The sequence below is a fragment of the Pyxicephalus adspersus genome, chromosome 6 (genome assembly GCF_032062135.1).
Source record: "Pyxicephalus adspersus chromosome 6, UCB_Pads_2.0, whole genome shotgun sequence".
NCBI classification, from domain to species: domain Eukaryota; kingdom Metazoa; phylum Chordata; class Amphibia; order Anura; family Pyxicephalidae; genus Pyxicephalus; species Pyxicephalus adspersus.
In genome coordinates this window covers 46,082,768-46,110,600 of record NC_092863.1, presented here as the reverse complement: position 1 = coordinate 46,110,600, position 27,833 = coordinate 46,082,768, and the positions used below count along the sequence as shown (strand labels likewise).

Here is a 27,833-nt window from a genome sequence, read left to right as displayed (position 1 = left end):
TGTTGTGAGGGGACGGAGACCGCCATCTTGTTCCCGGACCCAGAGGCTGCTGCGGGATTCTTATTACCGAACAAGACGGGGGGACGGCGGATTGCGTGGAAGCGTAGGGGCCCCGTACGCTGCAGACTAAAAGCACCAAGACCGGCGCTTGCAACGCTCCCCTTCCTCGGAGAGTGTCCGCTTTTCGTGGCTCTGGCGGGAGGATGAACGGAGGATAAATGGTGCCCAAACCGGACAGCGGCACCTTCCTCCTCCTCTTTCTGCTGGTGTTAACCCTGACCGAGCCGCTGCGGCCAGGTGAGTGTATTGAGGGGGCGCGGCCTGCAGGGGAGGCTGCTAAGATGGCGTGCAGGGTGCTGTATATAGAGCTGTATGGAGTAGGAGTGCAGGGCCTTCACCTAGACATTGTGTGCTAATCCTTGTCACAGGATGCCCATAGGAGGACTGACATGTCTGTATTACACAGGGCTGCCCATTGCTGCAGGTTTGCCCTCCTTATTCCATGGCCTTTATATTATCACCTATAGAGCAGTGCACCTTTCCCTACAGGTTCCCCGATTTGTGTCATTGCAAATCACCCAGACATCTACATATAGATTGTAAGCTCCTCGGGGCAGGATTCTCCTGTGTCACTCTATGTATTCGTCTGTCATTTGCACCCCCTATTTATTGCACAGTGCCGCATAATATATTGGCGCTGTATAAACCCTGTTTATTATTATTATTAATAATACTAATAATAATATTATTAATATAGACTGACATCCAGGGGCAGCACCAATCTGATCATATCTAGGAAATGTAATTCCTGCCAGGCCCCTGTGCACAGACACTATGTCCATGTTGCTGCATTAATACTTTATTAAATAAAACTTAGATCTTTATTGTTTTTTTTGTTGTGACTGCAGTCTTGTGATGCCCATCACATGCCCAATATATTTATAATACAGCCGCATAGAAATGTCAGATCTGTGGGGAATGACTTCCTGTATGCTTACATAATGCGGCTTCTGTGCCCAGTAAGTACAGATATTTCTGTGTTACACACGGGGTAATGACAGACGTGATTTGCTCCGTATGTAATCATATAGAGCTAAGACAATATTAATATGCTGCACCCATGGCAGGCTAGCAGGTTCAGCAGGTGATTTGGGGTGTTAATGAAGCTTAAAGTCCATTTAAAGAAGCCCCTTGCCCTTGGATCTGGCTAGTTATAGCCTGCCAATAGGAGTCCTGAAAGATGTATCTATGGCCGGTATCCGAAAACTCTCAGGATTCTTCCTCATCATTTGCACAGCCAACCAGTGCAGATTCGGGGGAAATAAAAGTAACCCCGGGGGATCCCAGACATTGCCTTGTCATGTAGGTGAGTCTAAACCATTTCTCTACGATTGGGGCACATATTCAGGGACCTGTAAAACTGAAATCCCCTTTATAATTTGGTAAGGTTTTCTATGCCTTTTTTTTTTTGTTGCATCTCCAGGACAGGAAATAATGGGAAAATTCCCCAGTGGGACACGGACTACAACAACATAAGCTGATAGAAGTGTTTTATGCTTTTTTTATACTCCCTTAGGGGGTTTTGAATATAAATTTTATTAGGCAATAAAATATCACATGGATGTTGGTAGCCTTCAAAGCCAAGCACAGAGTACTGAGAAGAGCTGAATTACTAGTAACACCGGGCGCTTGCCATTCATTCCTGTCAGCAACTTTTTATTTAATTTTTTTTTTTTTTAGTAATTTACCCGGGTGCATAGTAAATCTAGGGGCTCTATTTATAAAACAGGAAATTAGACATTGCTTAAAACATTCTGTTGTGGGAGTCTTCTAGGTCCCTGTGTATTAGTGACAGTAATTGATTCCCACCAGGTAATGTTAGATTCACTATTTTATAAATAAAATGATAAAGAGCCCTGGAAGTCATAAATAGGTACATATTATAACCTCACTCATGTCACTATAACTTTTACCTGTAAAATGTAACTTAACTAAATTTTTATATTCTTAACTATTTATTTAACTTAACATTTAATTTAACTATAACATTTAACTAAACCTGTTATTTAATTACCACTGCAGATGAAAGTAATGCTTTCTGTTGTGATTCTTCTCAGTACATGCACTGAAACATGGTGATAACATTCATATAGAATTGCATTCATTAAAGGTTAAAACATAAAAATTGATTTGCAGCTGGTTAGAATTTTTTTTGTCTTTTAGTTTGCAGGCAGACCAGGCTTTGCACCTTCATCAGCAAGAGGTCAGAGCAGCCTTACTTCAAATTTTTACTATGGGGGAACTCTTAAAATAACTTTAAGGTCTTCAGGTCTCCTGCAGTAATTTCTATATCCACAGCTCACAGTACATTAGTGTGGTGGTCAGTAGGAAGAATGCCTCTTAAGCTACGTGCACGATATCTGCGAACGATCGTATAGCACAGATCCCGTACATACAGATAACGACATGATCGTTCGTAGATATTGTACACACAATAGATGCGATCGTTTGAACGATACAGGAAGTTACGTGCACCACAGGAACGTTCGTTCATCACGCATGCTCAGACCATGGACGATCAATGAACGATTGTACACACGAACGATGGTCAACGATCGTTGTCCAATACGATCCGCCGGTCCGGTCGTTCATTTCCAACGACTTTCCTCGTTCGTCGACGTCGTTGGTTACTTTTTTTACGAACGATTTTTGCCCAATCGATCGTCGTTCATTTTGAACGATAAAAATTGGAAGTGTGTACGCAGCTTTACATTGCTGTCCAATGGGAAGAATGTCACCATTACAGGTAGCCAAATGGATCATTGGTGTCACATAAACTGAGAGGCACAAACTGCTCAAGGAACCCTTTGCAGTCTTTGGAGGAATCCTGGTTGGGAAACACTGGTTTAGAAAATGTATACCACTTTCAGGGGCAATTAAGCATTTGTAGTGAAAAAGAAATATACCATGTAAATAAAAGGTAAACATTTAAGCACCTCCGGAAGCTGATACCACATAAGTTTGCTGCTGGTTCTTTACGACCCAGTCAGCAGGCTGGAGGCAAATCCTTGATTGAGCTGTGTGGTAGGAGTGCACAGATCACAAGACTAGCTGAATGAAAATCGCAAATCCTTTACTAGACAAAACAGCTCCCATCCTATATGTTTACTTCACCTGTATATTTACAGATACTTGCATAGTGTTTTTGCTGTTGCCCCGTCTATTCTGTAATTGTCTCAGCCATCCCTAAACCCTGAGTACAGGTTAGGTGTTCAACACGTGTGCCCATTTCCCAGGCAATGGTTTATTTTTTTTTGGTACTTTAAAATTTGAGTAGGACTGAGCAGGGCTGTAGTTGGGGGGGGGGGGGGGGGGGTGCATTACCGCCAGGCTGTTGTGATTCTTCTCAGTACATGCACTGAAACATGGTGATACCATTCATATAGAATTGCACAGCAATGCACTATGCAAAAAAAGGGAGCATACATTATTTTTGTGTGTGTGGTCTAGCTAATACCTTTTGCACACAATCATATAAAACACGTGTATTGTAGAGTGTAAACAGGTACAGAAATATATAAAGAATCAGTTGTGGTATATTGGGAGACAGTTATATGTTTGCAATTGTGTTATTGCATATTGTTTTTTTTTGTATTTTTCTGTACCAAATGTATCTCTTAACGCCAAAGGAAATTTGGTGCACTTTGCAGTTTGCACACTTTTGTTAGTAATGTGGTGTTTACCATGCAGTCATATTGTCTGGGCAAGTTTACATGCTGCCTGTGCCATATTTTATTGCTGGTTCATGTGCAGGATATTTGGCTCATCCTATTGCTGCCATTTGTGTATCCAGTATTACTTTTTTCTTCATCCAAATGGTTGCTAATGTTAGTCAATTGGCCACATTTAGCAGTGTTTTGTGATATTATTATACTGTGTATTTATTTTTTCAGTACATCTACATGAGTCTTCTAAGTACCCCTTGTAGAAAATAAATTGCAACTCTGGCCAAACATTTGATTTGGATTGCGTCAAAGCATTTGAGTCTTCTTTCCTATTACTCTTACAGCTCTATTTAAAAAACCCGGGAATCTGACATTCCCTAAACATTCCCTCGTGTGAACCAATTACTGCCATTAAAACATATGGACCTGGAGGATTCCCATGAGGGACAATTGGAGGGAATGTCAGATTTCCTGTTGGATATATAGAGCCCTTAATGTTAGGCAGATTTCTTGGTGAGTGTTCCTAATTTTTCTTTATTTTATCCATTAATAATATTGTAATAAACAATACTAATAGTGTCACTTTAATTGCAAATACTTCTCATTTGTGTTATTTTTTTCACATGCAGTTTTGTTCATACACTTTAGTTTTCTCGATTTATTATGTTATAAAGTAACCTGTTAGGGCTGATACAGCAGGCTGAAGTACAGCTTGGACCTGTGGGATATACCTCTACCATTGGTTGTAAAACAATGATAATTTTCAGCCATTTAAAAGGAGTGGTTGGCTTCACGTGGGAGAAAGAAACCCCAAAGCACACATTTGTCCAACATAGTTGTGCACCTCTTTGCCTTGTGGCCCCCACTGGCAGTATTTTACCAGCACGCTGTGATTGAAGGACACCATGGAGCATGGACTGAGCATGGACTCAGTCTTTCATGTTAAGTTAACCTTGGAAGACAGAAGACATCTTGTAGCAAAGAGGTATTGTGACACAGGTAATGGTTACTTCTGCAATACCTTACCTGCCTGATCACTTTTGGGAACTGTCAAAATTGTTGATTGCCAGGATACCAGGCTATCCCGGCGTCCCCTGCAGTTCGCGGGGCTGAATGAATTTACGGGGAATTTACATAACGGGGACAGGTAAGTATAGCAGAGTTTACTTCCATATTAAGGGCCCATCCATACCAAAACACTGGGTGAATATGGCTTAGGTAGAATTAAAATGACTGAGCATTTAACACAAAAAATATTAGGTGCTCCTGCATTTTTTTTTTGACCGCATAATGAATGACCGCACAAGATCTGGAGCTGACATAGCTTGTTGGCTTGTGTTGTAGAAATGCAATTTATGGGCCTTTTTCACAGAATGGCCATGGTAAATAGTGCAAGGTCGATTTTTATAGTTGTGCTATGTTATAGAACTGTATTTAGCAATATAAAAGCTTGAGCTTTGGACACATTAGTTGAAGGTTTGTTTTATTTATACCTTGTGAGCGATTTATTTGGTTTAATTCTCTTGGTGTGTGGAGCATGGATGAAAACAGGTTTGCACATATAACTGTAAGCATTACATGGTGCTTACTGTAGGAATATGATCCCATTGCTAAATTTTTTTTGTTTTTTTTTTATCATCATCATCCTACCAGCTTATATACATTTATTGTTTAGGGTTTGTTTAGACAGACAAATGGGACCTTCCTGACCTCTGCAAAGCATTTGGTCTGATAATTTGTAATGAGTTGAATGGAGTACATGTGTGGGTAACCTAAATGTTATATTTACAGAGAGAACATTTTAAAGGCTGTTAGAATGCCACCCCAAAAAACACTGGATCCAGAAGCTGTGATTGCCATTATTAAGTCCTTATGTTTGTGCTGAAATTTGACAACAGGAAAAATTATGAAGTCTACCACAGACTGTTGGTCTTTTTTGTTTTGTAAGCTTGTGCAAATGTTATGTATCCGACACCTGATATATTCCTCCTTTTCTTTTTTTTTTCTGACTGTCACCTAAGGTAGTTTCTCTATTAAATAGGAGCACTTTGAACACACAACCACTATTGTTTATGGCAAAAACTACCAAATGCAATCACTTATCAGGCAGAATTGAAGTGGCTGTTCCCAGTCACCTTATCCCCCCAGAGCTTGTTAAGGGCTGTCTTGTTGCTGTTCATTTTGATGTTTCACTTAAGGTTAATAGACTCTTGGTTTTAATGCAATGAGATCTCCGTGATCCCTGCTATATGTCAAGTGTTCACCAAACATGTTCTTTCTACCAATATCAAGCAACTTAAAGGAATAAAAGAGCAACTTTTCTTTAGGACACCATTTATTAGGCACAATGTGTTCTTGAGTCTTATGGCACATCAGAACATTTGTTTGATTTTTGCTTGCTGCAAAAGTGAATGGGATTTGCATACACATTTCCTGGCTTATGTTGATGAGAATTTTGCAGAAATTTTTGGTATCTATAAATACCTGTGAGTGTTTGGACCTATTGTATAAATTAGCTCACCTTAGAAAGGAGATGGAAAAGCCAATTATGTAAAGTTATTAGCTTCAGGCAGGTGACCCATTTAAAGAGTTTAACTCTGTCCCGGTCTGGGGAGGACACTGCAGACAAGCACATATCATTCATTCTTACAGGGTAATAAGGTGCAACTCTTTGTGGTGAACCAAAAATGATACACATTTTAAATAATGTTTAATAATAATAAAAAGTATAAAAGTATAATTTGTAACTTGGCTAACAATTTGAGAAGTGCTTGATAAATCAAAAATGTCTTAATTTAGTAGAGTGGAAGTTTGTATCAGTATTTAATCCCTTTGTTATTGTAGCATTAAAGTGACCCATGCTGTTCTATTTTAACTTTTTTGACAGTATCTGTGCATAAAGGCTAATGTAAGCTCCTAATCACTTTGTTTATTTATTTTTTTTGTTAATCTCATTTAGTAGGAAAAAAAGCAATAATCCAGCTAGTTGGGAAGAGAGGGAAGATAATATATAAAAAGACAGACTTCTCAAGGTAAATTCTGCATCTAGGAATTTCCAGAGGTCTGTGACCTCAGAGAATAAATTATAATGAGCTTACAACAGCCTCTAGGTACATATATTGGGTGGGAAAGCCAGAGGAAACAGCAAGGGTTACTTTAATATGTGTAATGACCCCCCTAAAATAAAATTCATAATCCCACTCACATCAGAAAAATACTAATCTACTTTTGTATGTTGCCCTTTATGTAGTATATTTCCTTCATTGATATGCTTAATTAGATTTTTCCTAGTTTGGTAAGTGTTTTTTTTTTAAATTTTAAATTTCAGGTCCACGAATAGCTCTCGCAAGACTGCAATCAGGTGAGCATGCCTATAGTTTTGGTAATGAATTAATAGAATGCCGTTTGTCAGTGAGCAGCCCACGTACGTTTTACTCTCTGGTGTTTGGTTCCTCTGCTAGATTGAGGAACAAAAAACTAATTGTAGATTATACTAGTCACAGGAAATCTTAAACCACTGATCCTCAATCTATGTGTATTTTTTAAATTTCTTTATTAAGATTTTACAAATCCACGTTTCTATGTTTAAAGAGATAAGTTACTTTGCTTTAATAGGCAATGTGACCATCAGGGGTAAGACATTCACAGGTTTAGTAACAAACCAACTTTTTTTGTGGGCTGTTACCCCCTTCTTGTTTTTGCTGCCTGGTGAGTGATTGCCCTGTAACATTTACGCAGCATGTGAAATCTTGATCAGGTCCTGCATGCTGTTTCGAAAATTAGTGACTTGCATGACAGCCCTAGACTATTTATATATTTGGACTTTTTATTCACAAGTCAGCAATTGCAGTCCTATTATTTCTGTCATCAGAGTTTCATTTTGAAAACTGGACTCATCCCAACATTATTTACAAAAAACATTTTTTAACTATTTTACCGGAGCACAGTCTTCTTGGAATGTCTAAATCACAAAGTTAGTGTGTAGGTTCTCCAGGCAACATATGGGTCTGGGTACAAGTGTGTGACCTTGTTTTCAGTGCTTTAGAAGGTGCAGAAGATAGCTAGGGGTTGTAATTACCAGAGGTGTTTAAGCCTTTTATATATAATGAAGTATGTGTAGGTGCATGCTATGTTTTGTTTTTCATTGTAGGAGCTTGCTGATGGATACAGTTTTGCTCAAAATGCATGTAGCTTTAGGTAAATGCTGCATGTTTTACTATTTTTAAAATTTGTAACAACGCATTTGCAGCAATTCAGAAAATTCAAGTCATTTTTATTAGATCTAAAGGAAACATTACAACTCTGCATGATTAAGTTGCTGACGTACAAAAAAAGATAGCAACAATAGAATTGTGTAATGTTGTTACTGCAATGTCTGATGTTCTCACTATATGGGATGCATTGTATTGAGTTGCTACACTCAGTGTAATGAACTGGGTCAATATCACAATGGACAGCAACACAGGTGGCTGCGTGGTGTTGCAGTTTTAATGAATAGTGATTTATATCTGTTATAGTGTGAACAAAGCCTTCCTCAACCGTTAGCACTTATAAAGTTGAGGAAGGTTTCAGAACTCAAACATTGCCATTACTTGCATGGTATAGGTTGTAAAGGGGCAGAAATGTGGCTAATGTGACCAGCTCCTGAGACTAAACTGGACCATCTCACAAACAAGAAGTGGGGATTTCCAAGATTTTTTTTTTTATCTCCCAGTGTTTGGTTTTCTTAATCATATAAATTGGAACATGTGAAAACTGCAATACCTGTATTTGTAATGGTTGTATTATCAAAATAATATTGTGATATTTAAGACCCCTGATGCCTTTTGACTTCCATCATGCAGTTGTCATGGCCTCTAAAGACAATCCTAAAGTCTAGTCTGACCAGTAGGGGGAAATTTTTTGAGTGATTTCTCTTCCTAGGCATTATTGGTTTGGCTTGTTTCTTTAACACTTTGTTTCTGCACTGTCCATTCCTCTTTTCCTGGATGGATTTATAATTGATCCTGCTTAGAGAAATGTCTGTAGCCTCCAACCATCTCTTGGTGCGTTTTCAGGCTCTAACAGTATTCTTTATCTTTTTACTCACTGAATATTACCTACAGACCTTTGGTGTTGTCAGGTGCCCACATTTAGGGGGCCCTAATTCAACATAAGTTGTCTCCCACTGTTAGATGTTGTTCTTCACCCTATGTTCTTATCTCTTGACACACCTACACACTTTTTTTCTTCCATTGAGTCTCTCTCCTACTACATTTTTTTGTGATCGGAAAATAATGACAATCAAAGAGAACTTTGGCAAACAAGTGGAGCTGGTAATTCTTGTAGGGTTTCTGTTAGCAGAAGTTGTTGGATAATTCTGTGTCATTTTAAATATTCAGAATTTACTACCAGAATTTGTTGCTACTTGCAATTCTTATTTTATGGAAAGCCTATTCCTATTTTTTTATTTCAAGAAATCCTTTCTTTGACATTATATGAAGCAAAAACCTAAAGCAGCTTTAGAAAATGTATTCTCCTTGTGATAATGGTGCCTCCGTGCTTTGTATTTGTTCAGTGGACTGATCATCTCTTCCCACGGTTCATTAGCAACCTTAAAGGAAAGGTCTTGGATATTGGTTTAGTCAAGTGTCCGAGTAGCGGTTCCTACATTCATTTGTACTTCTTCTCACATAAGATAGCTATATTGAGGCAGATAAGTCCTGTACATTGCTGTAGAGATGTCGGGCCTTTTCTAAAATGTGATTTGATGTATCTGTTAATGTCTGTGCACTAGTTAGTGTTGGAACTTAATTAAGCACTTTCTAAATTCGAGCTTGTATGCAGGAATCTGGTTTTCCTTGAAATAAACAATGTTGTAATGCGTGCATTGAAAAACCGCTAACATTCTTTCGTTTATAGCTGTGTTGCTAGGCTTACTTCAATGTTAAAGAGAAAGTGTGCTCTGTTTTTGTTATTATTTGTAACTTTACCGTTTAATTACCTTAACTAAAATCAGTGAAATGCCACCTTAGTAAATAAAAGTTTTGATTTCAAAAACATAAATTTGGAAGGTTCCATTTGGGAATTCTAGTGTGTCCAGAGATAGAGATGCTTTTTATGTCAAGATCCCTGAGAATGTTGAGTAGCCCAAATCTCAGAACAACTTTCTACAGTGTGTTTACGTCTCATTTTGGCTACTTCTGCAGAAACTTGTTGAAAGGGCTTTTAAAAAGGTGCAAGGTTCATTTAATAAAAAAAAACATTTTAGGAAAAAAAATAACCCTGTATGTCATACAAATCATACTCAGATGTTACACAACTGCTTGATTTGTTTCAGCAAACACCAATCATTTCAGTGCTGCTGTACTGCTGTGGTTATATCATCATATACCATAAATATGTAGGTAGGGCTGCAGAAAGTAATAAAACATCCCAGCCTTTTCATGGGGTTTCATGGGTATTTTTCCCACTGATCAAAACAAAAGAAATACATTAGTAAATATAGAGGCATATGCAAAAAGACCTATTTGTGCTTCAGAACTTTTTGTTGACATTTTTTAATGTAGATTGCTTATTCATTGATAATACACCTACTCTTCCAGAGCAAGAGCACTTATTTAGTAATAACATTTTCCCTGAGAAATAAATCCCCATCTAATGTCTACATGTTTATACTATGGGCTCGTAAAGATACAGGGATAATGCTCGCGTGAACCCTAGAGCAGAAAATGCTCTATAATTATACAATTTTATAATGTAGATTTTTTTCCCATACAGACTGTGCTTGTGGTTAAATGTATTTCTTCTTTTCTTAGAGCTGCGCTGTACTCCTGTGCAGTTTGCCTGCCACAGCGGTGCCATCCAGTGCATTCCCTTGAATTGGCAGTGTGATGGATGGCCAACCTGTGAGGATGAGAGCGATGAAGTCAACTGTCCAGGTGAGTCTAAAGGACGTAATTTACAACTTTGTAGCAAATACCTGAAATGCTGTTTTGTTTTGCCCTTGAACATAAGTTGTATATTTGTTTCAGAAAAATAAAGGAATAAGGCTGTTATGCTCTTTAATCCTCCTAGGAAGAATTTCCCTTATAGCCTGTTCTAGGGTTTATAGTCACAGAAACATGAAATAAGTAGAAATCTCAAACAGTGACACAAACATTTTTAAGCACAGCGCGAAAACGGTAGATGTCAGGTTTGTGTCGCCATTTGGGGATTCCTCTTTCCTTTATGTACAATCGTACACCATTTACCAAGACTGGAAGTAAGGAAAAGTCTTTCCAGTTGAGGAGGCAGGAATACAAATTAAACACAGGTCTCTTCACTTCACTGTGATGGATATTTTTATTGCCAAGGCTGTGTGTGAAAGGGCTTGTTTTTGTCTTCAAATGGCTTTCTGTGTCCCTTTTGAGGGCCCTTGGATTCTGTTTGAAGGCTGTTTATGAAACTTCCACTTCTATCCTAGTCACAAGGAGGACTGTGGTCTCTATACACTACCCCTTCCCCCAAACAAAAAAAGAAATGTCATTTGCAGAAATTCAGGGGGAAGTGAAGGCTTTTAATAGTTAAATAAGAGTGGATGTGGTTAAATCACAATTTGTACAGTGACTAAACATTCATAGTGATGGATGATAATCTGTGGCATTCTTTCTTAGCTGTCCATGCCTAGTGACAGAAAACCGTAGTGGTAGAAAACATGCACACTTTTGTTGACTAAAGTCTGCTGACATTTTTTAATCAAAATACTTTTAAGAAACGCAATCAAACCATGCTTGTAGATGTCTCCTCTGTCCTCCAGTATAAAATACATTTTGGAAAGGTGGATAAATAATTTAGAAGCTGTTTTGGAGTGATGTCCTGTGTTTGTTATAGATACAAAGGTCATTGGTATCTAATATCCCTGCAAAAGCAGACCTTTGCCAATTTGTTTGCTGATGCTATATTTAGTTTCTAACAGGATGTGATTGGAACATATGTGCTGCTTCTGTCCTGGAAAATTTTTTGAAGCATGATGAAGCAGCAGAATAAAGCATTGGATAGACCATAGTTTTCTAAAACAAATTCTATTTTTTCAAAATATGTATTGACCTAACATTTCCAATAATGATTAAAGCTCAGCTAAAGTCAGCAAAAGCACAGCCAGGTAAAGATCTATATCTGTCCCATAGTTTACCTGTATTCACTGCCAATTTCAGTAGACATTCAATTGAATAGAACTAGTGTTGCTCTTATTCTTTTCTTTTACCATAATGTGCATTAAATACAGCATTCCCTGATATTTACTATAAGCACAGGCAACACTTTGTTATTAGTAAACAGGAGAAACTCTTGTTGGCTGCTGGTTGCAGCTCCCCTGAAGTGCTCCCCTCTGTAATTAACACAGCATTCGCTCATTGCTCGCACCCAGGCTGGTCTTCTAATGAATAGACATTCTTGATCAATGTGTTGATCATATACTGATTAAGAGTGACATAATTTTGTATAGATTTTTGGTAAATTCAGTGTTTTCTTTTTAAATTTAATGTTGAATATGTTAACGAAATCTGTGCAGTGTATGGGGCTGTAAATGATAGAGGCAGAATCAATATCTAATATACTAGGTGTTAACGTTATGCAGAATTTTTGTTAGTTATGTACTACACACAATATGGGGGAAAAACTATCCTAGGATAAGCTAGGTGACTTTCCAGGGATTTGGGGAGTTGAGCTATAAATCTGACAGTACATGTATATTTTTAGTACACATTTTTAGTCTTTAAAAAACATTTGAATTTAAAGTAATGGGACATTTATACCAAAACTAGGGGCAGGCTTACCAGGAGGAGGCCGTTACTTTTTATGAACAGTAATCCTGATGCATGGGGGGCTATTTCTCCTGAGCAGATATCACCATCTTACACCTGCATAGGGTTAAACAGCATCCAAAAGGTTGTTTGTGAAATGTACAAGGCAGCAAAGGGACCATCAAAATCCTTTTTCAGCAAGTTAAAGAAGGTGTGCTTGGTGCTAATTTTTCAAGAGAACAATGTGGAATCATAGAATTTTAACTAATTCCTTTCTAAAAGTTTTCATGCACAGGTAGTTTCTGGAGGAGTTAAGGACGCCCAACATACACACATTTAGAATTATTTAATTTGTTACATCATGATAACTTTTCAGGTCGGCTACGATTTAAGAAAATTGAAATGTTGAATTACAAAATATCTGAAGTGAAAAGAAAATGCTTTTTAGACAGCAGTGGTATGCTCCTATGCTACCTCTATGTAAAGCATGAGAATTATAACTTGGCAAAAGCCTGAGCCTTCTGCTTGAAGTATTCATACCCTTCTCAGCACAAGTGGCATTAAAATCACTCAGCACAACACATTCTTGTGGTCTAAATCCAGACTAACACCTGTTTTCCTGCTCCTATTCACAGCTGTGCCTGCCAACCGGATGACCTTTTATGTCATGTGGGGTCAGAAGTTCTAATGCTGCAAGGCTGTTTGGTATATTAGCAGGGGAAAACATAGATAAATGTTCTTGCATGTCATAGAGACCCTCAGGAATGTGTTGAGTGCTAAGCCAATGATAATAATTTGATGGTTAGTGGAGCTGGGGTTGCTCAGGACCAATAAAGACCTTTGCTATAGTTGACCCTGACCGCTTCTAAAACAAAAACTGCAAAAGAATAGCATTAACGTATAGGTAAACCTAGTTGCTGGAATGTCAAAAATGTGTTTGAACATTCAATTTCACATTGAGCTAAACATACTTAGAAGGTGTAGGTGGGACTTTTTACCAGTTTTGTTGGGATTTTGTGAAAATCACAGAAACGTTATTTAAAAAAAAAAAAAAAATGTATAAATTATAAATTTTGTTTCTGATTTTTAGGTTTGCCTGGAGATCAGAGAATATTTCATGGCAAAGAGGGTGTGGAGACACGGCATGGTCGGGTTAGAAATGGGGAAACACCACGATTCCATACGGTGAACTTTGCCCAGCCTGTGCGCTTCAGTAGTAAGTTGTATTTGATATCTGTTCAGTACATCACTTGTCCAGTGTGTTTTACTAATGTATAATCTGTCTCTGCCATAATCCCAAATATGTTCATTCCCAGCTGTAAATATTTTCTGGGTAACAAGGTCGAGACAGGGCAGGGATAACTAGAAGGAAGTACAACAGTAATGTTTTATTATATGTTGGAAACAATTCATGAAACTAATGTTTTATCCTGACATTGTTCTGCATAGTCTAGTTGTACCTTTTACTGTTTATTAGATTGTGCTTCTAGTACTGTTTGTGTACACATTGTTTTTTTGTCAGGGTGGACCAACCATTTGACTGTGAAGACTAAAAGGGCTTTTCTAGTAGGGATTGGGTTAGACCAGTAGTAGGAAATATAGGGTTCTCATTCCCATCCCATATGCAGACACACAAGAAGTTTAGCTGAAGTGTGTTTTGCTAATATTAAAAGTCATAGGCCAAGGACTGTGATAGTAAGGCTAGGGTGGCATATGGTAGATATTACTGGATGGCCATTATTCATGAAATGAGGCAGACTATTTCTCACTTGCTGCAGCTTCTAATGCACATTGTAAGAAGCTGAAGTAAGCAAGTATACTACAGTAAAGGAGCTTGTACAGATGTACATTTATTTGTAAAATGCAAATCCAAAAAATACTACTTCATGAGGACTGTTCTGTAATAATAATATTGCAAATTATTTTGTTCCTGTAACTATAGAATTTTTTCAGCCTACAAGTATGTATGGTTTGTGCTACCCACAACAAACATTAAAAGCAATCTGTTGTTTTGTAAACATGTGAATTTCCAATTGTGAAGCATTCGGCGGACTGCTGATGTCTGATAGGTTGCTGCCATGTCAGCTTCATGGCCCCACATACTGTCTTCCATCTGACTGCAGTATGTGCAATTACTGTTCTAGTGACCTTGAAAGTTGTGATGATAAAGTGTGAACGTAGCCTAACACCGGGGCAGGAAAAAAACAAAGATAAACAAGGTGTTTGTAAGTAAGCTGTAGTTTAATGGGATATTGTTTTAGGTCCATTATATACAGCATAGATTGTTTGACCCCAACATTTCCCAAGGTGTTCACATTGTGGGGGTGTTATCCCCCTTTTTCTTTTATGTTTCCTAGGGAAATGCCCATCAGGATGGCACCACTATGATGGAACAGCAAGCTGCTATAAAGTGTACTCCTCTGGAGAGAACTACTGGGATGCGGTTCAGACGTGTCAGAAAGTGAATGGCTCACTGGCAACATTTACCACAGATTCAGAGTTAAAATTCATCTTGGCTCAGGAGTGGGACATGGAAGAAAGACCATATTTAAGAAAGGACCAGAGAAGGTGAGAGACCAAAAAAAGTGTACTTAACATTTAAAGGCCCCCTTTGCCATATATCCGTTCACATACAATATTAGTCTTCAACCCTTTTACAGCTGCAGCTTTATTTACTACTGTGGGACAGTAGGAAGATGTAAACGGTCAACCATCTGCAATAGCCATAAGCCTTTTTTTTTAAGTTTGAGCTGGATGTGATCATTTCCACACTGCCCACAAGCAGAGCATAAAAGTCTAGAGCAATTATAGTGTTATCCTGGAGTTGGAGTCGCCACGTATGTACTAACTCTGGCTTCAACTTTACAGCTTTGCCTACAAGTATACATTTTTATATACGATTGTTGGGGAAGTGTGAATTTATGTTTTTTTTTTTTTTTTTTTTTTGTCTTGTAAATATGCATATGAATATTTCATGATTTTTTCATTGTATATATGTATTTGGTCTTTTCCAGGATGCTGGAATGATTATTTATAGAGTCTGTTTTCTATACAAGCAATCTAGGGCTGACAGTGACACTTTAGTTTTAACGCTTTAACATTTGTGCAATTTTTACTATAGATTGATATCATAAAATATTAAGGTAGCCCGGTTTTTTGTAGTGTAGCAGTGTCCAGACTTATCTTGTTTTCAGAATAGACTTTTATATACTTTTGTTCTGAAAATGTTTGTGTTCTTTTTTTTTTTTTTTTTTTTTCCTCCAAAGGCTGTGGGTGGGTTACCAGTTTGTGATAACAAACAGAAACCATTCTGTGGAGGGACACTGGGAGGTTGCTTATAAAGGTAAGTGTAGGCTAGTGTTTTAAATGTCATTATTTGTTTCATCTTTAAACATTGGTACAGAAGGTCCTTTCAGTTTGCAGATTATAAATAACTAGATTGGTGTTTACTAATTTTCTAATCTCATTTCTCAGGTTCTTCTGAAGTGTTTTTACCCCCAGTTCCCATCTTTGGAACAGCAATGTCTGAAAATGAGAACATATTGTGTGCACAATTGCAGTATTTCCATCTGCCATCTCTCCGGCACCATGGCCTTCACAGCTGGTATGCTGAGAACTGTTATGAAAAGTCCTCCTTCTTGTGCAAGCGCAGTAAGTAGCTTTTGATGTTTTTACGTATATCTTTCTGCTATCTATATTGGGATATTATGTGCGTTTTTATTTCTGACATTGGTTCTTAAAAACAAATACACATTGTAGCGAAAAATGTGTGATCTAACAAAATCTAAGTATGTGTAACAAAGTGTTAGGCAAAACATTTAGGGGGGTTAAAGGAGCACCTAAATATATTACAATTCCAAAACAAGATTCCTTGTAGCAACGTTAGAAAGAATGTTAAAATGTCCTCATTGTGCTAACTGGGTTTGTGGCGGATTTTGAAAAAAATTTAGAATGGTGATGATGAGCAAAACATCTTTCCTTAAACAATGTGCTAGTAGTAAATTGAGTTAGAGAGTTCAATAAATAAAAATACAGATAATCTATATTTTAAAAACAAGTGGTTGGAAAGATACCTTATTGTAGGTAGTATAAACCATATTGCAGTGCATTCAATTAGAACCACGTGACCCAGTTTCATGCTTCAACCCTAAAACTGGCTATTCACTATACAGTTTGGTTGTTATTTTTGTGTAATCTCCTTAGGCTTTATTAGACCTAAACAAGCCTATCTATCTTAATCCAACCATGCAGAACCCGATACTAGGTTGTTGTTGGTAGATCTAAATATTAGATTGTACAAAAGGATTCTATAATGTTTGGCTACCTTATCAGGAGTTTTTCACACTTTGCTCTCTACCTGCCCCTTTTCATTATGCTGGACTTTTATTCTGACCACTCTACTATGTATTAAAAGTTAATTGGTAGTTATCTCCCCTGTGTTGTGACTGTACTAGCAAACTTGTCCTACTCAACATTTGCAACTGCTTTTTTACCTGCTTCATCCAGAAGGTCCACCATTTGGCAAGTCGAAGGCTAACAAATAAATGCTTTGTTTACATACCCCTATCACAACTATGTCCTTGCTTCCTAGTCAAAATAAGTGGTGTCTTGTCATGGAGATTGGAGTCAACAGTAGGAGGGTGTACATCAGGGGTCGGAAAACTTTTTGGACTACTAGGCCATTTCAGGAGGTCAAGAAGGCACACTAGGTCAGAAGAAACAAGGTGTCCAAGGAAAGGTTTTTTTTCTAACCGTGACTGCAAACGAGCAGCCTCAGTCTTCTGCTCATCCTCGGTGTGGTCTCTGTAGGTGTGCGCGTGCTTGGCATCGAAATGCTCCTTGAAATTCGACCGCTTGAAAGTGCTGTTAGTGTCATTGCACACTAAACACAGGGCTTTGGTGCTGCGTTGGAGGAAGAATAATTCGTCTGTACATTCGGGGTTGAAGACACGACGTTCGCGATCAACCTTCCGGAGACTGGTAGCTGCGCGTTGCTTCTGCTCCTTAGGCATAGAATTTGGGGTTACTGTGCGGGAACTCGATGATATTGCAGGAACTTGCGATAACGGGACAATTCAATTAGGCCGGATCCAACAATAATTAACTGGGGGGAGGGGGGGGGGGCCTTAGGCTGTGCTGGAGTATTGGCTAGGCCGTATCTGGCCTACCTCTGGTGTACATAGTGCAAAGTTAGTACTTTGTTTGAGTAAGGATTTTCAGGGTGGGAAGCTTGTATAACTTTGCAAGACTGGAGTTCAAACCATGAGCTTGATTTATTAAAACTCCCCAAGGCTGGTCAGGATAGCTTGGTGATCCAGCAAACCTGGAATGGATCTGATACAAGATTGAGAACATTTGCTAACAAATAGCAAATTACTTGTACTTCTAAAATCCATTCCAGGTTTGCTGCATCGCCTAGGTTCACCAATGAATGTGAATCCTCTCCAGGCTTAGAGAGCTTTATTAAATCAGAGCCAATAGCTAATTAGGATTAAGCACATTAATTTAGGTAGTAGTTTAAAATTAAAATACTTGCAATGGCAGCCTCTGTCCCCCCCCCACTCACAAGCTGCATATAGGAAGTCCCCAAGTACAGGAATGGGGAAAGTTATTATTATATTTTTATATAGCAACATATTGCACAAAGCTATACATTAAATAGGGGTTGCAAATGACAGACAGACGCAGACAGTGACACAGGAGGAGGAAGAGGGAACCCTGATTCAAAGAGCTTACAATCTAAGAGAAAATGTATCTACACTCATATTAGTGCCTTTTGTTATACTGGAGATTTTTGTTCCTCTTCCTTACTTTTTTTTTATTTAATTTATAAAGAGCCAGCCATTTACAGGGGAATTTACAGTGTAAGATGCAGTAACTGAAGTTATTCTCAGTTTTAGTGTCTCTGTTGTACAAATGTACAATGTAACAGGTCAAAGGTGGTAAAGAACCCCAGGTGAAGGAATATTACACCAATTATATCACTAAATACTGGTTCGGCTTCCAAAATATTTAATGTGGAGCATGTTATCTTTCTAGAAACAGAAATAAAACCTAACAGGATTTTGTAAAAGATCATGCAATGCAACAAACTTTGATTTTTATTACTGCTGTTTCTTTGCAAGGTCAGACATGTGTTGACATCAAGGACAATATTGTAGATGAGGGATACTACTTCACACCTAAAGGGGATGATCCATGCTTGAGCTGTACTTGCCACAATGGAGAACCTGAAATGTGTGTAGCTGCTTTATGTGAAAAACCACAGGGATGCCAGCAATATCGCAAGGATCCCAAAGTATGCTGCAATTTCACGTGTCTTGACCAAGGTAAGTGGGACCACCTTAATGGAATATGGGCAGGGTTGATAAGTACTTTACAATTAGCAGATCTGTCCAGTAAACCCAGCTAAACCCTCATTGTTCTTATCAAATCTCAAGTAAATCATTTCCTTGAGTTATAAAATATTGGCTTTATATTCTAAATGAATTTTGTTAAAAAAAAATTTAATAAAACTCCTTTGTCCGTTTGTTTTGCAACATAGAGGTTATAAGGTGTATAAGATGTTAAAAGGTAACACCAATTTTAAACTAAGCTTCATATCCGCTCCACAAAATTGTACTTGCAGAGATTTAAATTTAGGTATACTTCTAATTTATGTATCGCCTATTTGGTTAAAAAATGGGAAACTATAAGTCTTATATGGACTGCCTGACACAATCCCTAGATCGCCACCCTATTATAATGTAAGAAGAGCTTTACTGGTTTGGTCAGGGGAAAGTTCTATATTAAGTGTGCATTTGTACCATCCTGTGTTTTCCTGAGAGGTTATTTGATTGGTGTAATGTCTTTTTTTTTTTTTTTTTTTTTTTTTTTTTTAAAGATAATTTTTATTGAGAGTTTTTCAGTATAAGTACAAACAATACAGACATTACAGTCTTTTTTTTTTTTTTTTTTAAGGCAGCATTAAATTTATCAATTACAAACCTAAAAATTTGGTGGGAGGTGTCAGATTTTTGGTCATGCACTTATCTGTTGGGTTTTGTGGGACAAGCTACGTTACAAAAATGATCTTGTCACTTTATCAAAGAACAGTAGAAAGAATTGAATAAAGTGCTTTATTGTAGCTCCCAATAGGCGCAGAGATTTGTTTGTGTGGTATGTACAAGTAAAAGGTAGTCCACATCTGTGCTAAGTATTAGATGTAAAAAACATTAGATCAATACTTCCAGGTTGAATCCAAATCTAGTGTCGGACAACTTTGAAGACTGAACACATTCTGTTAAGTTGAGGGCATCATGCTCCCGCCTCCTGACACTTTATGGGGCATCTCCATGAGGTACTTTAATCATTGTGTCCTGATGCAGAGCACTGCACCAAGGTTATGGAGCCTGGACTTGTTTTTTAACCTGAAAAATTATATAACGCTTAAAGTGTTTATTTACATCTTGTGCACCATTATCAGTTTGATTGGTTTACCATCATGTTGGGTTATCAGATGGTTGTCATTTGAGCACAGGCACTGATATTTGTATTTTCTGTTCTAGATGGAAGCAGCCTATTTGATTCAATGGCCAGTGGTATGCGTCTAATTGTGAGCTGCATATCGTCTTTTCTCATACTTTCCCTGCTGCTTTTTATGGTTCATCGGTTGCGTCAGAGACGAAGGGAACGCATTGAATCTTTAATTGGGGCAAACTGTAAGTAGTTTTCCTGTAGCATTCCTTTTTCTCTTTAGAATCTAACTTGATTATATTTTTGTTTAAAAAATAAGAACTTTATATATTCTTTATATCTTTGTTAGACTTAAAATTGATTTTTGTGTTAGTTTTTGGCTTTCTTTCCAAATTTTTTGGATGTAACCGGGCACTATGAACTAAAATCTGATATTTATGTGTGGATGTTTTTATGAGGCTCAGAGCATGATATTCCACAGACATCCTGCTCAGCCACTGGCAAAATGGTAGCCAAACATTATTCTAATATTCTTAAATGTGTGTGTCCTTACTGCTGCCTTATAAATGCATCTATCATTGGAGCCTTTTTTTTAATTGTTTTCTCTGTTGCAGTGCATCACTTTAATCTGGGTCGCAGAATGCCAGGCTTTGATTATGGACCTGATGGTTTTGGTACAGGTCTTACCCCCCTACACCTGTCTGATGATGGAGAAGGTGGAGCCTTTCACTTCCATGAACCTCCTCCCCCTTACACAGCCTACAAATACTCTGACATCCAGCACCCAGATGATCCTCCACCACCATATGAAGCTTCAATATGTCCAGATATCATACTGTGCTCAACAACAGGTGAGAATTCTTCAGATTTGTTATGATTATAATTTTAGATTTTGGTTGACTTTTTTTCATAATGCCATTCATTTTAACATCAGGAGCCAGATATTTTGTTGCTAAATCATTTTAAATATGTGGTAAACAACATTGTTAATGAGCCACAGGTTCAAGAATATAATTGCAGACAATATTTTACTTTCACTATCTCCGTACTATCCCATGGCACTATGAACAATATCCTATTCTTCCCCTAACCGCACTGTAAAAAAACACCACATGTCCAAAATTAAAGCAAACGTTCCTACTCCACAATCTCCAATTTTTAATTGAACTAACACAAGGGTGCCCAACCTACGACCCACGAGCCACATCCGGCCCTTTCTCATTTCCTCTTTGCTCTCTCTGCTTGCTGTTTTGTGGGGGATGGGGCGCTCGCATCTCCTATGTATCTCTATCTAGATTGTGCTACCAGCAGAGGGAGCTGCTCCCCGCTCACCTTGTACTGTGAGACAATCCCAGCAGCAGCATGAAAGCTGTGTCTGTGTTCATGCAGCTGTCGTTATCCCCATGTATAAATCCTCATATATTCTTCACTGATTGTTATGAAAATGTGAAATTTTCAGGGTACACAGGGGACCCTAGGACCTGCCACTAAACCAAATTTAAGCCGTTTACGCATAACAAGTTGGCAGATACAGGGTCATAAGCATAACATTTAACCAGTCAGGGATATTTTCAAATTAGGGAGGTCTTTTTCAAGACCAGGATCCCCAAATTGAGTTTGCATGTTGTGGACCCCCTAAGGACCCCTCTCATGGCAATAGACATTAGGGTACTGACAACTGTTTGTTTGCTGTGTTGTTCCTTTAAGTTCCCAAAACTTCAAGGCTGCATTGAGGTTGGAAATGTGGCAGTCAGTGGGAAATGCCTTTTGTCCCCCCACCCTTCTCTAATAAAATGTTATACCCATCAAATTCTGCTACCTTGTTACACATAGCTATCCTCTTACTCTCCATGAACCCCAATTACTCTGTAAGAAAAGGGAAATGTGACTGCAAGTGCAGGACTCTTGTAGCTAACTCCCCCTAAAATTTCATTGTTAGGGCGCCATCACAAGATTACAAAAAAACTATACCTGTCATACTGTGTTACTCTGTCACACATTGCTGGCCACTTACCTTCTGTGAACCCCAATTTCTCTTTAACAGTAGAGGAAGGGAAATGTAGAATAAGTGGGGGACTATAAAAGTCTGCTTATGTTTGAATCTCAATTTCTCCTGAAAGAGGAGCTGTAGGTATAATAAAATGTAGGATATGTGGGGGATAAAAAAAACTATACCTATCATACCTTGCTACCCAGTCACACATATTTGGATACTTACCTTCTGTGAACCCTAATTTTTCAGCAACAGGGAGATGTAGGACCCTGAAGATGTAGTAAGGACATGTCCTTCTTTGCTATCTGATACATGAATTGCATTTCTCTGGAAGTTTCCATTGGAGAAATTCTTGATTTGTCATCTCTTTTATAATGTGCATGTATGTTACAGTAATCAGAAAACTTTCAATTTAATTTTAAATTAAAATGATTCTAGTTTTAAACATACATCTTTAATCTTTGCATTGTGGCCCGCAAGTTTTATCCCAATGTAAACAGTGGCCCCCAGATGAAAAAAAGGTTGGGCACCATTGGACTAGAAAAAATAGTTGAAGAGCATGAATAAACAGGTTTCTGCAGCAAATGGTAGTGTTTGAGGGGAACTAAAGTATCTTGTTTTCAATTGTTTTGGTTATATTTTTATAAATTATGAATTATGTGGTGTGAATGTTTGTTTTTTTTTTTTTTTGTAACCTTGAAAAACAGATCAAGTGACTCGTCAGTCTGTTTCGGGACAACTGTCAATTGCAAGCAGCAGCAATGCCTCTTCACCTCAGACTACAGAAGAACCACTGCCTCCAGCAGGTCTGCAACTACCGCAGCCACAGGAAGAAGCAGAAGTTGCAGAAGGTAGAAGAAGTTCACTCCTTGTGGCCCCCAGTATTTTGCAAAGTGAAGCCTTCTCCAGCTCTGGTCAGACAGGGCCCTCTCCCAGTAACTGTTCTCTAAACACTGTTGTTTGAAAGAGGGAGAAAGAAAGCACATGAGATCCTGGGAATGACAAATGATCAATGCTGATGGCAGGAGTGCATACCTGAAGGAACTGCTGGGAACTTTTTAGTATTTACTTCAGGATGCTTTCAGAACAAGATTTTTTTACCTTTAGAATGTTTTTGCCTCCCCTTTAACCTTTTGCTACCTAAACATTTTCTGCCATTTCACAAAGCTCCCCAGGCAGATCATGTGATAAATTGGCAATTTACATCTTGTCTTTAATTTGATTTATCATGTAAATATTACATTTCAAGTGCTGCACTTTCTCCATTCCCCCCTAGAGTGTGTGTGTGTGAGAGAGAGAGAGAGCGTGAGAACGACAGTATCTTCTGTAGAGTTTTTATACATATTTTGGGATTGTATTTTGCTTCTTTTGGACACTTGAAAAACTTGCAATAATCAAGCAAGGATTGCAATCATGGGACCCTTGAATATGCTGTAAATTGAGCTCCAGCACGTTGGAAGATGCAAAGAAGTGCACAATGAATTTTAGGATTTGTTTGGTGTTCACACTAAGATGTTACATTGCCTTTGGCATTAATGGATTTGTTAAGGACTGAATACGTTTCCCTAATCCCTCCCGAGCACGCAAAAATATACCATTTGTATGTGTGACAAACTTGCATCTGTTTGTAGACTTCCAAGGAGTAGATGATATCTACAGTTGGGACCAGGAGCTGTTTTTTTCCATTAAAAGTAAAGACTAATTAATTTTCACTCCAGCTTTGAACATAGGACAGATGTGTCCATTTAATGTCCCTTTTGCCTTAGTTAAGTAGATACCCAGCTGTCTCCAAACAAAATGGATCTTTACCATATCACTGCATGATGACATGAGATACATATGAGATGTTGTGACTGACCTACTTGATTGGTGAGAGCATGTCAATTTGGAAGCACTGCCAATAGGATACAGGAGAAATTGTTCTAGAACTTTTTATCTTCACTTCAGTTTTACAGTCCTAAACATTAAAAATGTGGTCTGTTTTGGTAAAAGGTTGCGTTTTAAAATGTGGTTTCTCCCATCAAGCATTATTCAAAATAAATAAATTATAAAAAATAAAAAATATTGGAGGCCTACTTAAATTGGAATATGCTTGTCAAGCATTGTTGAAAACAAATTTTATTTTATGCTGCTTCCAAAAAGCACATATTGGAAATGTGTTTTTACGGATAGTCAAAAATAGCTATATTATTGTCATTTTCAGCTTTTGTTTCTAAAATTGGGGATGAATATGGCAAAATAATAATTTACCTTAATGAATTCACTTGCTGTTGTAAAACTTTATATGTTTGCATCGAGTTTAGGATAACCAAAAAGGAATAATTTAGTTTGCCAATTGCTGCACCTTCAGGCTTTTGTCACAAAGGATCCTCTGGATTATGTCGACTGTCCTCTAGTTGCTGTAGTCACTTTTTAACCAATTTATTTTTAAAGTGTTAATGGAGAATAGCTAACTTGGCATGAACTATTTTAATTCAGTTCCATTCATAAAGGAAATCAATGTATTGACTTTTGCTATAGGATAGGGAACAACTTCTACCAGTACTACGCACCTACTACCTTGATTCTCTGACACCTCAACTTTGGAATTTGCATGTGGCTAAAACCTACGCTATTCCTCTAATTGTTACTTGCACTTCACGGCTATCATGATGAACTTAAGTGGTTAACCTGTCTGGAGCTTGACCGGATGGCAGCCTGGCTTTCCACTAAAGTAATTGTAGGCAGAGGTTCTCATGTGTGCATACACCCCTGGGCAGGACACACATTGAAAATATAAGGACAGTGGAGTTGAAGGAAAGTTGTAAAGTATTAAAAATGTTAGTGGGTAGAAAAGAGGAAGGTAACTTATTTTTTATGTGGAACTCGTGAATAGCCACAATAAGCCATCTGGACTTTAAAGATTGCAGCATCAGATGATGCATAAATATTTGTACCAGAATTCTCAATCTTTAAAATCTAATCATTACAGCATCCAGTTGGGTAGACAGTAATAAGTTGCACAGAAAACATGTAACAAAATGTTGCTTTGCTTTAGTTCGGGTTAAATAGCGTCTGGAAGGTTACTGTCTTGTTTCTGCACCTGTAGGCATATTTGAAAAGAATCATTAACCACTGAGCTTATCACAAATATGCAGGCTTCCCAATGAAAAGTTTATTGTAGCTTACCTTAAACTGTCTGAAGTAAACTCTAGGCTCTGGGAGTAAGCGCTAAATAGCTTCTGCATTGCTCCATCCTTGTATCATTTCTGCACCTCTAGGCATATTTAAAAAAAACAGCAATGGATGGACTTATCAATAATGCACAGGCTTCCCAATGAAAAATTTAAAGTTAACTCAAGGCCTTTACCGTTGGGGTTCAGGTTTTTTTTTTTTTTTTTTTTGCCATAAAGGTTATTTTTACCCTGTGATGGCTGTTTACACTTCTTGCTGGTTCTCATTTCTAAAAACAATAGTACTTATGGGAAATACTATTTTGGGATCATCATTGTGATCCTACTTTATCCTACTGTTTTAGGGCAGTTTGGTATTTTTCGTCCGCTTTAGATTGTTTAGCTTGCTATTTTATACTGTATACATATTTTTTTTTTTTTAACAAACCAACACTAAGACCAGAGTGCTATGGTAGCTAAAAAGTCAGAACAGTAGTTAATCTGACTTTTGCATAGTTGTAAGTCCACATGAAGGCTATTATATAAAGCCATTATTCCATAATCCAACATTTACATATTTTATTAATTTCTGCAAACAGGCTATATCAAATTAATATGCAGTATTTTCTGATTATCAAAAAATACTCCCTGTCCTCAAATTATCACTGCAAGGCATTTAGTTAAAAGGATTTTGTGATGCTTTAATGATTACTTAGGAACTAGAATAAAACGTGGTAAAAGTTTTTATTCAGTCACTTGATGTAACAACATCTTGATGTAACAGACATTCTTGGATTTTCCAAATGTGACCCCCTTGAAAAAATTGCCAGTTAAGAAGTTTGCTAAGAAAAGATAAATATAAATGTTATCAGGAAAGCTGCTAATATTAGTTTTAAATGGTCAGAATATTGCTTTAACTGAACTGTTTTTCTTCCATGTCCAACTGCAAACGAGATTCCACTGTTTCCATACTCTACTAAAACCTAGTGGGGACTAGTAAACTGCAGAAGTATGGATGATGTTTTCATTAAGTACAAAGCAGTAATAAATGTGATTGGTAACTGTTGTTGGATGAGGAGCGATCAAGTAATGGGTTTGTTTCTAAGTTACTTTTAGCCATGCAGTCTTTAATGGCTGATCTTACCTGTGGCAGTGTGTAAAAAAATTAAATAACATGTAGATATGACATTTGATGCTGTATCTTTTAGCCCCTGTGACTTACACTTTTGGTTGTTAAATATAATTTGACACTAAATCTGCTGATTTTTTTCTTATGTTACTGTGAGAAACATTTCATTCAGATGCCAAAATAAAACTGTATTTTGGAGTTTCTGCATTATTTCACTTGAAGAATAATATATTGCTGGATATGACACAAAATCCTGAAATATGCCTGCTCCCAATGAACTCTAATAAATTTCTGATTTTTTTAACTTGATGACTATTCCAGTACTAGAGGATAAACTGAACCCTAAAATTATACTGGTTCTAGGGCAAGTATGATGGACCTTGATGACCTTTTTTCAGTTTGTTGTTGTTGTTTGACCTGAAGCTATAGCCACACCACTTAGGTAGCTGGGCAGTCAGTAAAAGCACTTTAATTATCTGCCCCTCTTCCTATGTTTTAATCTTTTAATTTTATTATCTATTTCCAGTATGCAGCAAAAAGTGCTTCTACACATCATAGGTGGGGGTGTATGAACCAAAATTGCATATATACTAAACAAAACTAACACTGGGACCTAAGAAAAATCTGTTGTAAAATATGATATGATAGTGCAGGCTTGTCTTTTGGAATAGCGGGGTCCTTTACCTTCCTACAGCACCCTGAAGTGCACATACAAAAAAAAAATCAATGAGACAAAAATTGGTGTGAGATCATCCAGATGTTAAACTGTCAAAACTTGTATTTTCCCCATTACTTACACACACAATGCCGCAGTGACAGAAAGTATTGGGGACACTAACAGTCATAACTTTACATTGGTTCAAACCTTTCACATTTCTGTCTACAAAAGACAAAAATATATTTTTTTTTTGGAAGGAATTTAGGTTGAGCAGAAATGGCATTAAATATATCAATACCAAGTATTCTGAGATGACTTGGCCTCAGGACCCGAGAGCTGCAAGTCTTTTTTTTTTTTTTTGTATCTGCATGTATGTGGAAACCTTTGGAAGATGGTTATCCTGCTCCTACCCCTGTGATTACACCTGCTGGGACTATGTGACAAGATTGTAGATCAACCGGAGTAATGAAGCTGCCTGTGTGTAAAAAAATGCAGCATTACAATGGATACACAATATATGAAAACCTAAAAATAACGAGATCAAAAAAGGCTTAAATGTACCTGAATTCAGAAAACAAAGTCATCAGAAGGTAGTACATTGCATTTCTCGTTTGTCAAGAAAAATATATCCTTGGCTCTTGATGGCTTTTTGTTTAGGCTTTACACTATATGCCATAAACAAAAACCTGTACAGTTTAGCGCTTGAAGACAATGCACATGCAGAAGTTAGGTTATCATTGACCAAAAAGGTTCACAATCTTCACAAAAGTCACTGTGGGGCCACTGGTGATGCCTTCCACGACAGCTGCACACCAGTTAAGTATTTGTCATAATTGGCAAGTATGCTCTATATGCTTGCTGATGATGGCAGAAGCTCACCACCCACCAACACATTTAGTTCTGCTTTAATTGATACAGATAGCCGTATGACAATACATCAAAAACATGCCAAAATATGT

General features: G+C 37.6%; 1 protein-coding gene across 2 annotated transcripts; it reads left to right on the top strand.

Annotated features, from left to right (window-relative positions):
- On the top strand, positions 1-26,414 carry DGCR2 (DiGeorge syndrome critical region gene 2). 2 transcript variants are annotated; one of them, XM_072415620.1, is made up of 11 exons: positions 1-297; positions 7,054-7,086; positions 10,523-10,645; positions 13,578-13,705; positions 14,838-15,055; positions 15,754-15,830; positions 15,962-16,138; positions 18,613-18,816; positions 20,035-20,187; positions 20,557-20,793; positions 22,643-26,414. In XM_072415620.1, the coding sequence occupies exons 1-11, from the start codon at positions 219-221 to the stop codon at positions 22,897-22,899; spliced, it is 1,686 nt and encodes a 561-aa protein (XP_072271721.1). In that variant the 5' UTR covers positions 1-218; the 3' UTR covers positions 22,900-26,414. The 2 variants fall into 2 exon arrangements, with proteins under 2 accessions (XP_072271721.1, XP_072271722.1); XM_072415621.1 differs by lacking the exon at positions 7,054-7,086.
- The last annotated feature ends 1,419 nt before the right edge of the window (positions 26,415-27,833 follow it).